The sequence below is a fragment of the Tupaia chinensis genome, unplaced genomic scaffold (assembly GCF_000334495.1).
Source record: "Tupaia chinensis unplaced genomic scaffold, TupChi_1.0 Scaffold000081_1, whole genome shotgun sequence".
Lineage (NCBI taxonomy): Eukaryota > Metazoa > Chordata > Mammalia > Scandentia > Tupaiidae > Tupaia > Tupaia belangeri.
The window spans coordinates 7,877,149-7,890,010 of record NW_006159542.1 but is presented as its reverse complement, the minus strand read 5'-3'; the positions used below and the strand labels follow the sequence as shown (position 1 = coordinate 7,890,010).

The window sequence follows — 12,862 nt, the reverse complement described above, 5'->3', positions numbered from 1 at the left end:
TGGAAGTCTGTGGTTGGGATGGAGGGACAGGGCAATGCCTGAGGAAGGCTGTGATTGCCAACTTCTAAAGTAAGGCAGGTAAGAAGGTATTGTTTGGACCACCTCACATCACCAGACACTCTTCTGAACAACTCAGTGCAAGAAAGTAATAATAGCCATCATTTTTTTGAGTATTCCAGGACTGAGCCAGGTGTTTTCACGTGTTCTCTTACACTCTTCCTGGAGACCGGGATCATTTTTTCATTTCCTAGAAGAAAAAGTTAAATGACTTACCCATGGCCACATGGCTAACAAGGTAAAACTGGAAGATGAGCAAAACTCCGTAGTTCAATAGCTTTCTGAATGTATCCTGTAGATTCTTAAGTTTTGCAATGGTATAACAGCATAGGTGAGGGGAGAACGAAGCCTATTCTCCAGCCCTATAAACCTACTCCAACCAGAGCAACTGCCTATTGATCTATTTTACACAACAGCTTTGCATGTAAGATTTTATCTGGACAGGGCACTATTACTTTAAAAACCAACAGGAGCTGGCAAGTAGTGGTGGTGGGTAAGGTGCTGGACTACCACATGGCAGAATGCAGTTTGAGTTCCAGACCTGGTGGCTTGCTTTTTCATTTTCCCTCTCTCTCTCTCGTCAACATTTTAAAAATGATGATGAATAAAATTAAATAATTAAAAAAAAAAAAGAAAATCAAGAAAACCAGCTGCAAATTAGTTTCTAGTGGTCATATTCTGCAATTTAATCAACATGGCAGATAACTGAAAATAGACTGTATTATAAGCACAGTCTAAAATACTCATCAAAGGGAAAGGAAAAACAAAAACATTTAAACCACAATTATTTCCCCCTGGAGCTAGCAGATACCTGTGTTACTTAGTTGCCATGAAGTAAGTACGTTTAGAGGTGGGGATAGACCTAAATGCCAAACGCCGATCAGTGATAGCATTTCTTTCCAAAAGCATCGGTAGCTGGAATATTTCTGGCCTTTTACCTCGAGCTAGCTCATATTATATTCAGTTCTCCACTTCTGCATATGTGCTAAAGGCCTTGGTTTTTGTTACTGCCTCAACAAGTCCCCCACTGACAGTAAAGACAGATCTGCTGCTGGGAGCCACCACAGATAAAGTAGCTCAAATAACCAGTAGAATCATTTGCAATGCACTTTTAATTGGATCAATTTCCTCTCAATTACACAATCTTTGGAAATTGGATGCAATTTCGTAATCAGAACATGGGGCTTTCTTCAGGTAAAAAGCATAAAACAGACTTATTCAACATTTATTTTAATGATCTCTTCACCTGTCCATTGGAAGCTATCACAACAAGAGCCAAAACAATTTTGAGGAGCTCAGTTTTGCAACATTTTGTTTTCATGAAGGCAAGGGAATAGCTCTTTGGCTTGCCATCACTCTTGTACCTAAGGGATAGGACCTCTTCCTTGGTAAACACCGAAACCTGAGGAACCTTGTCACAAATCCTCTCAACTGTCTTCCTTGCTTGAGCTAGCAGAGACACAACTCAGAACAGGGTGCTGGTGACTTCAAACCTTGCGGGCTGATATACACATGTATGTGGAGGTGAGGTTTGGATTATTTGTTTATAATGGTATTTCTGGCTGAATGTTGAGCTGGGTAGATCCCTATGCTCTTAAAGAATGCAAAAAATTGTCAGACAAAGCAGCAAAATGGCATAATACAAGGTACCTCTCTCCTCACCTCCTAAAACCCATATTCAATTAAAACACATGAGCACACCAGTGATGAAGAAACAGTTATCAATTTTTTAATGCTTGATAGAGGAATGGAAATAACTTTCTATACTTGTATACACTCACTTGAGGAAAATACAGAGTAACAACCCAACAGAGTGTAGTTCATTTCAGTAATGAAAAATGAAATGTGTCGACCTCCCGGCTTTGTTGGCCCTGGCCTGTGATGTACAATTCTTCAGACAATGTTTAGCACAGGTCAGTGGAAAGAGGCAGGATGACAATGGATGAGCCCTAGAAACTATCCAAGTTTGCTGACTATATTAACATTCATGTTTGCTATTCCCATCTTCCTGTGCTTTGGCATAATTCCAATCCATATATTCCTTTAGAAGGTAAGCAATTTCCAGGCTGAAGTCTTCAGTACCAATCAACTAGGGTCAAATCCACTCTGTCACATCTTCAATGAGAAACCAATCCAAAATGGCCCAAATTCCCCAGCTGAGAGGTATTGCTTTCCGAAGGGACTGTGTACATCCCCTGGTGGCACTAAATGAGTGACATTTCACACTGATAAAGGTGATCAGATCTGAAACATCAAGTTTCAGAGATACGAGATTTGAAATGTCACTGAAAGGTGGAGGAAAGCCCAATGGAACATGCACACAGAATGCAACCAGAGCTGAAGAGAAAATTATCACAGATGGAGCACACTGTGAAAGAAAGGAAACAATGGACCAGAAATATCAAAGGCAAAAGGGAAAAAATTAACAAGGATTCAATACAGGGCAATTTTCAAATACAAGAGCAAAAGGCTACAGTGGTTCTCTCTACTGAAGTCTTACAAGTACCTAATTTCTAACCAAACTTCAGCTAACACTGTCATGTGTCCTATTTGGGGCAATGCATCTGTTAAAGCTCTAAATTTAGGCAGGAATGGGAGTGTGGAGAGAGGGGAATAACAAATAAAAAACACCAAGAGACAAGAGCTTCTAAAATTCTAGGACTACCCAGCTGGAATCAGGATATGGGCCACGTCTACTCTATAGTACCACCAACAACCAAGGACTAAGGAAAGGGAAGCTGGTTGGGGAAGAAGAAATTGATATTTCTCTCTTTTAAGGGGTGGAGTATCTTCTCAAATGGTAGCTGTAGATCTTGATGCAGTGATCCCAACAGTCTAAGACCAGCAGCTGCCCCTTTGGAGTAAGGGCAATGCCCACTGGACAGGTGAGCCCCTCTCGAATAAGAACACTATAGCCTCCACCCTTAGGAAAATGGAGGATTTCCTTGCGACTGCTGTCAGCCACAATGAGATCACCACGAGCATCCACACACATGCCAGCAATGCAACGGAAATCCTCATTCTCTGAGAAGAAGTGACTAATCTGGCGACCCAGCTGCCCATCAGGGCCCACAGAGCCAATGGAGAAGCCACCCTCCAAATGGTGCTCATTTTGCCGATTTTCCAGATTGAGGCCCAAGCCCTGGGTGAAATAGACAGTGCCCTCAGCATCACACGTGACAAATTTGGGACGCACAGCACTGCAGAGGCAGCTGTATTTGACCACCCCTGCTCCTCGGTCAACAGTGAAACACCAAAGCTTTCCACCTTCCACATCAGTTACCACGAACTGGCCAGATGGCAGGGCTGTGATGCCCCATGGTTTGCTCAGCTGGCTCCTGTGACAAGCCACACAGTGGCCATCCAAGGTATATACCTTGAGGGAGTTGTCATAGCTGTCAGTCACACCAATCAGCCCATGGCAATTCATGGCCACTGAGAGAGGAGTAAGATTGGGTAAATCAGCACCAAGGAAGCTTAGCACAAAGCTATCGATGCCACTTGGGCTGCGCCGGATTTCTTTCAGAAAGCCTTTGCGGGTAAAGACTTGTATACGGTAGTTGCCACGGTCAGCAACCAGCACCTCACCTTGACTGGTCACATATAGACTGACTGGAAGATTGAACATGCCTGGAGTGCTGCCTTTGGCCCCCATCTTCTTGAGAAAGAGGCACTGCTGGATATTAGAGGCTGCCTCCGGACCCCGCTGTTTAGCAGGGGAGGCCCTAGGGCTGGCAACCACTTCCTCAGGACTCATGTCCATCTCTCTAAATGTAACAGAGGTAGAAGCAGCAGAGGCTGCAGCCTCGATGGCCCAGGAATCTTCCATATTAACTGTCCGGGGTTTCTTTACAGCCTGCCCAATTTGGAGGGGGCCAACATGACCTACTTTAAGGAGCTCCACATCTTGCAGGGTAAGCTCCCGGGGCAAGCTGGCAGTGAGCTCTGGCTCCTCCTCATCAGCTGTCTCCTCCAGTAGTGCGACATCTGCCTGCTTGATCTTGGCCAGGAAGTAGTCACAGCGAGATACAGCCTGCACTTCTGCAATGTTAAGCAGGTAACTCTGCTCCTCCACAACTTGACTATTGGATTTCTCAGCTTCAGCCAAAGAGCCTGTGAAGAACTTCCGAGAACGAGCCAGCTCGTCCTGGATCCTGCGCTCCTCATGCCCATACTCCTGGAGAACTGCTTTATACCTTGCCTGAAGGTCCTTAGAGACACCTTCCAAGGCTACCTTTCGCCGCTGTAGCTCCCCCATAAGCTCTCGCAGACGGGTCAACTTCTCTCCAAAGTCCCGACGCCGCTCCTCAGCAGCTTCTTTGACAGGCAGTGTGCAGTGGCCAGGAGGTTGGTGGTCTGCCTCCCGGCAGGGTTCACATAACACCAACCCACAGCTCCGGCAGAACTGTCGGGGCAGCCGCCGTCCACAGGACCGGCACATAAGCAGTCCCACAGCCTCACTGAGCCCAGCTGTGTCAATGATCTTCAGCACTGTCAGGTTGTCTGTCAGCTGGGTCAGGCTGGTTATGCGGGTAATCTTGCTGCAAAAGGGACAACGGACACCGTTGATGCTACTGGCTAGTAGCTTCTCCAGGCACTGGCGACAGATGGTATGACCACAGTGCAGAAGCTTAGGCCGCAGCTGCTCCTCTGTGAAGGATTCCATGCAGATGGGGCATTCTAGCACTTCCCGCAGGGCATCCAGGTTCAGGTGAGAAGCTGCTGCTGCAGCCATTGCTTTTGCTTTGAATGGTTCAGCTAGTATAAACCACGACTGAATAACTTAGTGCTCATGCCACAGAGTGTCAAGTTCCTGCTAAAGAGAAAAAGAAATCATTATTCATTTTCCACTGCTTATTTAAATTAATTCACTCAAGAAACATTTAGAAAACAGCTATGATCACTCATTTAGTCATTCACTTATGTAACAAATATTTTATTCAGGTCTGATATGTCTGGTATTGGTAACATACACGGAAACATAACAAAGCACTGCATAATATTTAAGAATTCAGGTTCTGAGCCCAGCCTTGGTGGTGCACAGGTAATGCCTCTTCATGGGAAGCCTGAGTTTGGTTTCCAGGCCAACCTGACTGTGACAGGCATGGGTGCTGTAAACCAAGCTAGTTGGGAGGGTGGGGCAGGAGGAGCTCAAAATAGTGAGACTCTGTAAAAATTACCTCTTCTCCCCCATGGGATGAAAAATAAAGTTCAGGTTCTGGAATCTCAGACACTTAGTTAAAAGACCTTAAAGAAGTGACTTAAATTTCCTGAAGCTCTGTTTCCCTGTAATTCATCTGTAAAATACACATAGTAATAGTACCTACTATATATGGTTATTGTAAGGGTTAAATACCATGGTAAATATGATACATTTAGTATAGCACTAGCAAGCAATATTATTTGTAATACATGCTAGTGACTATTTCATATTTTGTGAAGTTTACAACTCATACACTAGGAGAAAAGCATAAAAAATTAAAAACAGTACAAGGAGTAAGTATTAACATGGAATTTCACACATGATGTTCTGCATGAATACAATGGATAGTGATGGATTCCACCCAGAGGGGCTGGGATAGGATTCCCAGAAGCAGTGTCACTCCAACAGTATGTCTTGAAAGAAAAGAGGCAATGAGGGATTTTAAGCAAAGAAAAATATGCAAGCCAAGGTGTGGAGACTTTTTTAAATCATAGCATTAAGTTGGCATTTACTGTATCATGTTTGGTGGCCTAGGAATCATCCAGAGAAACAGAAAATTATGCTGATTAGCTCAAGTGATCTATACAACTTTAGATCAGAAAGTACTCATTTCCCATTCATCTATCCTCCTACCTACTCACCTTTCTTATGCACTCACATAAGTCTAGGTATCACGTACCCATATTCTCAGAGGTCTTCAGAATACACATCCTGCCTGTCCTTCAGATACACAAACTTTAGGAAAGGAGACAAGACACAAAGGTATATAATAATCAAGGCATAAAGTAATACCATAAGTGAAATATAAATTAAACCTTGATGGATGAGCTCATTTTAAATGGCAAGGAAACAGAATTTTCAGGGGCGTGATAACATGTGATATGGGCCTGCAAGGATGCGTGGATAGGGCAGAGGACAGACAAGAGGGAAAAGGTATTAGGCCTTTTGTTTTTGTGTACGGGAAAAAGAACAGAGGAAGAACATTTAGTCACTCTGCATTTTATTTTGTTCACATGTAAAACAGGAATATTGCCTTTAGAGATTAATGGAGGATTAAATAAGATAATATATGTAGTGTATAAAATGTGAAAATTTTGCTCTGCACTAAAAATGCCTTATATGAATTTTAGTTCTTTTTTTTTAACCTTAGGCTAAAATTATAGGAGTATATATAGTGAGTGATAGGGTTGGAAAAGTAAATTGAGGAATGGTTATAAAAGGTCTTGAGAGCCAGACAGATTTGTGAACATCATTTCAATGGGCATGGTGAGATAACGAATGTTTTATGCAGGGAACTGCTATCATCAAAGTTGGAATGGAGTGGAGAGACAAATCAGAGAAACTAGTTTGGAAGCTACAGCAAAATAGCCCAATAGAGGTAATGGGAAGTCTAACCTAGGGAGCAGGTGGTAGAAATGGAAAGATGCATTTGAGCAATATTCCAAAGTATAATCAGTAAGACTTGAAAACTAAGTGGATTATGGTGGGGGAGTGTGAAGAGTTAAGATGGCTAGACTCAATCTTAGATGATTTAAAAAAAAAAATAGTAGTGCCTTTTCAAGACATTGAATTTCTGGCTTAGACTACCCCCTCATTCACCCAATATACAATATGAATACTCGAACCCTTCTTGATACACATACACACATAAGGTAGACCCAGAGAGAGCTCATGCTCTGCAGCTTTATGTCATTGTCAGCTTATACCAAAATTAGAATGAATAAGTCTAACAAGGTGAGGCACATGAATAAATTCAGTTTTTTTAAATACAAATCCTACAGCAGCACCTGTGCAGTCTCATGATATGCAGATGGTCAGCCATCAAGAAGGACAAGGTGGAGGGCAATGCAGCTAGCTGAGAAAAGCACTGTACACATTATTAACTCTTTTTCCCCAGGCATACAGAAGAAGAGGAATCAATGTGAAAATACACAGAGTCTACCAAATTTCCACTATATTTAGCTTTGGAATGCAATCTGGCAAATATTCAGCAGCAAACACACTCTATCTAAAGTCCATCCTATCTCTCTGAAATCCTATTTTCCTCCTACTGCAAGGGAAACAGTATGCCTTCAATTATTATCTATTGCCTCCTATGTGCTATGTACCAACATAGCAGAGATCGTCATATGCTTACTTTCATATAATCCTCATAATAACACTATGAAGTAAGTAATGTTTTTTATTATCCTATTTTATGGATAAGGAAACTAAAACTCAGAAAAACTGGCTCAAGGTCATACAGCTCAAACATGATGTAGCACTGCAGTACAGATACCTTTAACTCAAGATTACTACAAGTTACTTTTTCACTGTCATATAGCATTTATTAGTAAGTATTCTCTATTTTTTTTATTGAGAGGTTTTTGCTATAGGGTGTGTGCGCTCGCCAAACAGACAGAGACAGACAGCGAGATCACCCCCCGGGGGGATGGTCACGCCACAATCCCTTCTCCTCCATTCTCCTCTCGGGATCTTGGGCACACACGCACATGCGCCCGGCGTGAGTTTTAAGCCACTGGGTCCGGGACGCGAACCTCGGTCAACTACGTGGGAGTCCAGCAACATAGCCATTACGCTAACTGCTGGTTCCCTATTAGTAAGTATTCTATAGACCATGCTCTGGGCAATGCTGCCTTATAGCATATAACTTTCTCCACAAGAAAGGAACAAGATAGTTGAGATATAGCTATTTTTACAGTGGTTTAGATTGATGTTACCAGCCTAGTGACCTACCCTCCACCCCCACCCCCCCACACACAATGGCCTTGTAACCCATTATGACTCAAATCTATAAATCTATGCCTCAAGAAAATAACAAATTTACCCCATATCATGAGTTTATAAGGTCTCATGTGAATATCTGAAACTGTAAATGCTAAAATTCTTAAATACCAAAGGTCTGGGAACAATAGCATAGAAATACTGGTAGAAAGTATAGAAATACTGACGATTCATGTAAACCTTCTCGATTTTAAACCAATAGCTTCAGTTCTCTCTTTTATTATCAGGGAAAACAGTCTGAGTACAACATTTGGTGTTTGGATCCAGAGTTACCTTACAATGCAGAGGGACATCTGTTCTTCTCAGCACTGGCACTGCAGATCAGCTAATTAAAGAAGTCTGCCAACTTGTAAAAATACCAGCAAATTCTTCCCCCAGCTTTCTGGTATATCATACCACCTTCTTTAATTAAAAAGCTTCTTGCGTCCCTACCTGAGCTATCAGCTTTTAAAAATGAATTTACTAAGCTTCTATCTGTATTCCAGATGATTTTTGCTGTCTGCAGCCTCACCCTGCTCTCTGAGGATGTCAAGAATTCTTGCCCCGAAGCTGCCATGATTTGCCAGGGAAAGTCACTATAATATCAGGCATGGAGAGAGCCTCAAACCTGGAAAAAGCAAGGCCACTTTCCCCATTTCTATGACCTGGGAATGGTGCTTTCCAAAGGTTCCTAGCCTGAAATGGAGCTAAGAGACAGGCAGATACAGTCTCTCTCCTCCTAGAAAGGTACATTATGGTCATTACTGTTAACATGGAGGATGACCTCACTTGTCCTGAGTTTCACTCAGATGAAATGCATTGTCTTACCATTTCACATCTTTAACTATGATTCTCATTTTCTGCCAGTCACAAAATCTGTGAAAAACCATAATGAACTCCCAATGTGCCATCTGTAATCTTGACTGTCTTCATGGCCCCTTGAGGGTCTATGTCCTGTTACATATTTTCTATCCTTAATTCTTGACCTCCACCTAATCTCGCTTCAGTTTATCCCCTTACCTTACTCTATTTGATCTACTGATTAATACTGCATATCCCATACTGATGCTAGTCCATCTCTTCAGCTCTAGTTAAAAATCTTCCCTTTAAGAGCTATGTCTCCGCTGGCTGCCCTAAGACTCAGGAGAAATTTAGCCTCTTCTGGCAACCCATGAAATAACTAAACAAGTAGTAGAAAATATCAACAAACAAAACAAAACAAAGAACATGAACTTCAAAGTCAGACGGAATTAACTGGGATCAAATCTTAGCACTGTTATTTCCAAGTTGTGGGCTAGTTGGGAAATTATTTAACCTCTCTAAACCTCTGTTTCCTTTGTTTATAAAGAAGTTACTAGGAATAATTCATATAAAATACTTAGCCTAATGCTGGTAGGTATGTAACGAAAGGATGCTATTTACCATAATTTTAGTATCAGGAGTGGTACGATAATAACCAGTACTAGTATTAACAAATCATTCAGTGGGCCAGCTCAATAGCACAGTGGTTGAGTACTGTACACTGGAAGCTGGATCCCACATGGCAGACTGCAGTTCAAATCCTGCACCCCAGGCAATGTGTGTGCCCCAAATCCTGACAGGATGAAGAAATGGAGGAAAAGGGATTGTGACATGACCATGCCCCACTGTGGGTGACTTCTCTCTCTCTGGTGAGCACCCACACCCTCTGGCGATGAAAACAATATTCAGTTTACACACTAAATTTTTAAAAGATAAAGCAGTTTTCCTTTCATGGCATATAAACGTACATAAAGGTTAATGAAAGGACTGGTTACCTTTAGAGAAATTTGACTGAGAATGCTAGATATTCAGGTTAGAAACTGATGGGCAAAGGAATTCACAACTTTTCTTGGCCAGGAAATAAAGTTCATTCTTGCAGAGACTAACTATAGAATGCAAGAATTGGTAGAGATCTCAAAGAGCAATACAGATGAGGAAAAAATGAGACCAGGAGAGGGAAATTAAGATCTCATAAGTCATACAGCAAAACTACGAGTAAAAGGTATGAGTTGGGAGTGGACAGTATTACAGATTAAGGAACTGGTCTAAAAGAATTAGACTTTTGGATTTGAATCCCAGCTCTACTTCTTACTGTGGAGAGTAGAGCAAATTGCAAATTACTTAACTTCTCTAGTTCTAGGTTTATCTCTGAAGTTACGTGCATAAAGCATTTAGTACAGAAATAAGCCAGGCATACAATTAACCAAGAATAAAATAAATAAAAGTTTTATATTACTACTACTACTAGCAGTAGTAGTAGAGACAGCAGCATCACCAACCAGCCTATGAAAAGAAATACATAGGCACTTTCAACAGGCAGACTAGATCCAGAGCCTCACACACATACATTTAAATAACAGAAACTCTGAACCTTCCTGGAGATTCTTCTACCTGATCTCAGAAATAAAAGTTAGAGATGTAAAGTTTCATATCTTCTTCTAGCATTAGAGTTCCTATCAAGGGGTAATTCTCTAGATGTCTCTATTTTCTATACTTGTATCAACCCCATACCCCTTGGGGACTTAGGACATGAACAAAAGTAGAGAACTTTAAGCAACTAATTAAACAAAACTTTGCTGAGCACCCATTATAAGCTGGGCCCTGTGAAAGGCAGGAATGATAGATTTATGAGCAAAACCAGGCACAAATAGAGGTTTCACTAGACAACATGTAAAATATCACATTTCCTGCCACAAGACGTAAAGGTCCATTCTACTTGACATACTCTCCTGGTTTGGGTTTTTCAAGATTTATCGGATTCCCTTTCATTTTAGCTTTCTAAATTCCATTTATTCCTCATGTACTTTAACAGAATGTTAAACAAGTGCATACATATCACCATGCCACCAAAGGTCACTCACTAACAGGGCTGATTTTTCCGAAAGTCAGTGAAGTTACCACCTGACATTCACCCAGGCCTGTGTGTGGGAAAGAATTCTGATGAAGTCTGGATTACTCAAGGCATTTAAGGCACTTGCAGACAGCTAAGGTAAACTCTGTAAGTAAGGCTTATAAGGAAACAGCAAATTTAAAAAAAAAAAAAATTCAGTTTACAAACCAAATTTCTGTACCAGTCTGGGACTTCTAAAACCCAGAAGGAAATATATTTGTGAATAAGTAAACTTTAGCTAAACTATGTCAAGGGTACCAATAACAGGGTTTCCTGGGAAAAAAAAAAAATTCCTGTTGTCTGTCTTCTTCTCAACTAAAGCTTCTCCAGCTTCTTCCACAACTATTTCAGTAATATCTAGGCTGTCAATATGACTCCAAGAATACAAGCCCAGGGAAAAATCAATAGCCTTTTCTCAGGGTACCTCCAACTCATCTCAACCCACTGAACTCAAAATTTGAACTTCTTTTTCTGTACATAATGCGTATTCATTTCATCATGAGAATTTTTGGAAGAAAGAGACAAGAGATGAGCACCCTCCACAGGGTCTAGTCACACCACATCTTACTTCTACAGTACTCTAGCCTATCAGATCTTGGGCACTCATGTGGGTGCCTAGAGTGTTTCAGACAGATAAGGCCAGGAATTCAAACTACTGTTGTCATGTGGGATCCAGCTTTTCTTGAGTAACACAATACCAATGTGCCTTAGAGCTAGTCCTAATCATGAGATTTTGACTAAAGGATCAAGCAGCAGATCCTGGGTAGGGTGTAAGAGGGGATGAAAACTTGGGGAATACTGAAAGAGGCCACTCAGGGTCATCAAAATCTAGCAAAGTGGCACTCAGTTTTCCTCTAGCACTGCCTTCCTGTTACTATTGTTCTCTCTCATAAACTACCATTTATTGTATGTCAGACACCTTTTATACATCATCTCTGATTCTCATAACTATGTGAATATGTGTTATTCCTCTTTATAAGTAAGGATACCAATGGTCAGAAAAAAGTATCCTGTCCAAGGTCTCAAAGCTGGTAAGTAGATGGTGTGTCACTTCCCAGCCATAAACACCACAGTGTCTCAAAAGATGTATTATAGTCCCTTGGCTGATTAGACTATCATTACCTCTAGGTAGAGTCTGGTTGAGAGACTGATAGGAGCAACTAGGAATGACTTTTAAATCTCCTTTATCAGAAAGACATAATGGAGAGTGTCATAGGGCATCATGGTGTGCATGGACAAAAATCCACTTCAAAAGTCTTATAAACCTTTGCCTTCTGACCAACCTTTACAATAGGCACAGGGGTTCTTAAGTGTTGAAAAAGCCTTTCTAATAAAAGTATTGACCAGTAGATGGCATAATGTTATATCACCAGACTCCCACATAGTCAAACGCAGTTCGAGTCCCGGACCTGGAAGCTTAAAACTTACACTGGGTGTGCGTGCATGTATGCCCAAAATCCTGAGAAAAGGGAGTGCCCATCACCCCTCGGGGGTGATTTCTTGCTTTCTGTCTCTGTCTGTCTCTCTGGCAAGAGCATGTACCCTATAGCAAAAATCTCTCGCTCACAAAACAAACAAACAAAAAAAATTCACAAAAAACTATTGAGTTGTGGGAAAAGTCATGATGTATTTTTCTGTTTTTACTATGCAGAAATGTCATTACTTTTCCGACCACCCAATCACCCAATAGTATAATGTAACTATGAAGTTAGTCAGAGGGACCAGCAGGTGGTATGGTGGTTAGGGCACTGAACTTCCACATGCTCGACCACGGTTCAAATCCTGGACCTGGTGGCTTGCTTTCTTACTTTCCTTCTTTCTCTCTCTCGCTGGTGAGCATATGTGTCCTAAAGCAAATTAAAAAAATAAATATAATAAAATAAATCATTTTTAAAAAATAAAGTCAGTCAGAACTGGGTTTGCATTCC

General features: G+C 41.4%; 2 protein-coding genes across 2 annotated transcripts in view; one reads left to right on the top strand and one right to left on the bottom strand.

The window, feature by feature from the left end:
- ASTN2 (astrotactin 2) overlaps positions 1-12,862 on the top strand; it is a 442,922-nt gene that overhangs the window by 160,209 nt on the left and 269,851 nt on the right. The gene's annotated exons all lie outside the window — the stretch shown is intronic.
- On the bottom strand, positions 1,765-7,612 carry TRIM32 (tripartite motif containing 32). The gene has a single exon (XM_006142793.2). It carries the CDS (start codon positions 4,790-4,792, stop codon positions 2,831-2,833), a length of 1,962 nt encoding a protein of 653 aa, XP_006142855.1. The 5' UTR covers positions 4,793-7,612; the 3' UTR covers positions 1,765-2,830.

Bases quoted from the DNA above. Each gene is read 5' to 3' on its own strand.
- TRIM32 (XM_006142793.2), bottom strand. From the start codon at position 4,792: ATGGCTGCAGCAGCAGCTTCTCACCTGAACCTGGATGCCCTGCGGGAA.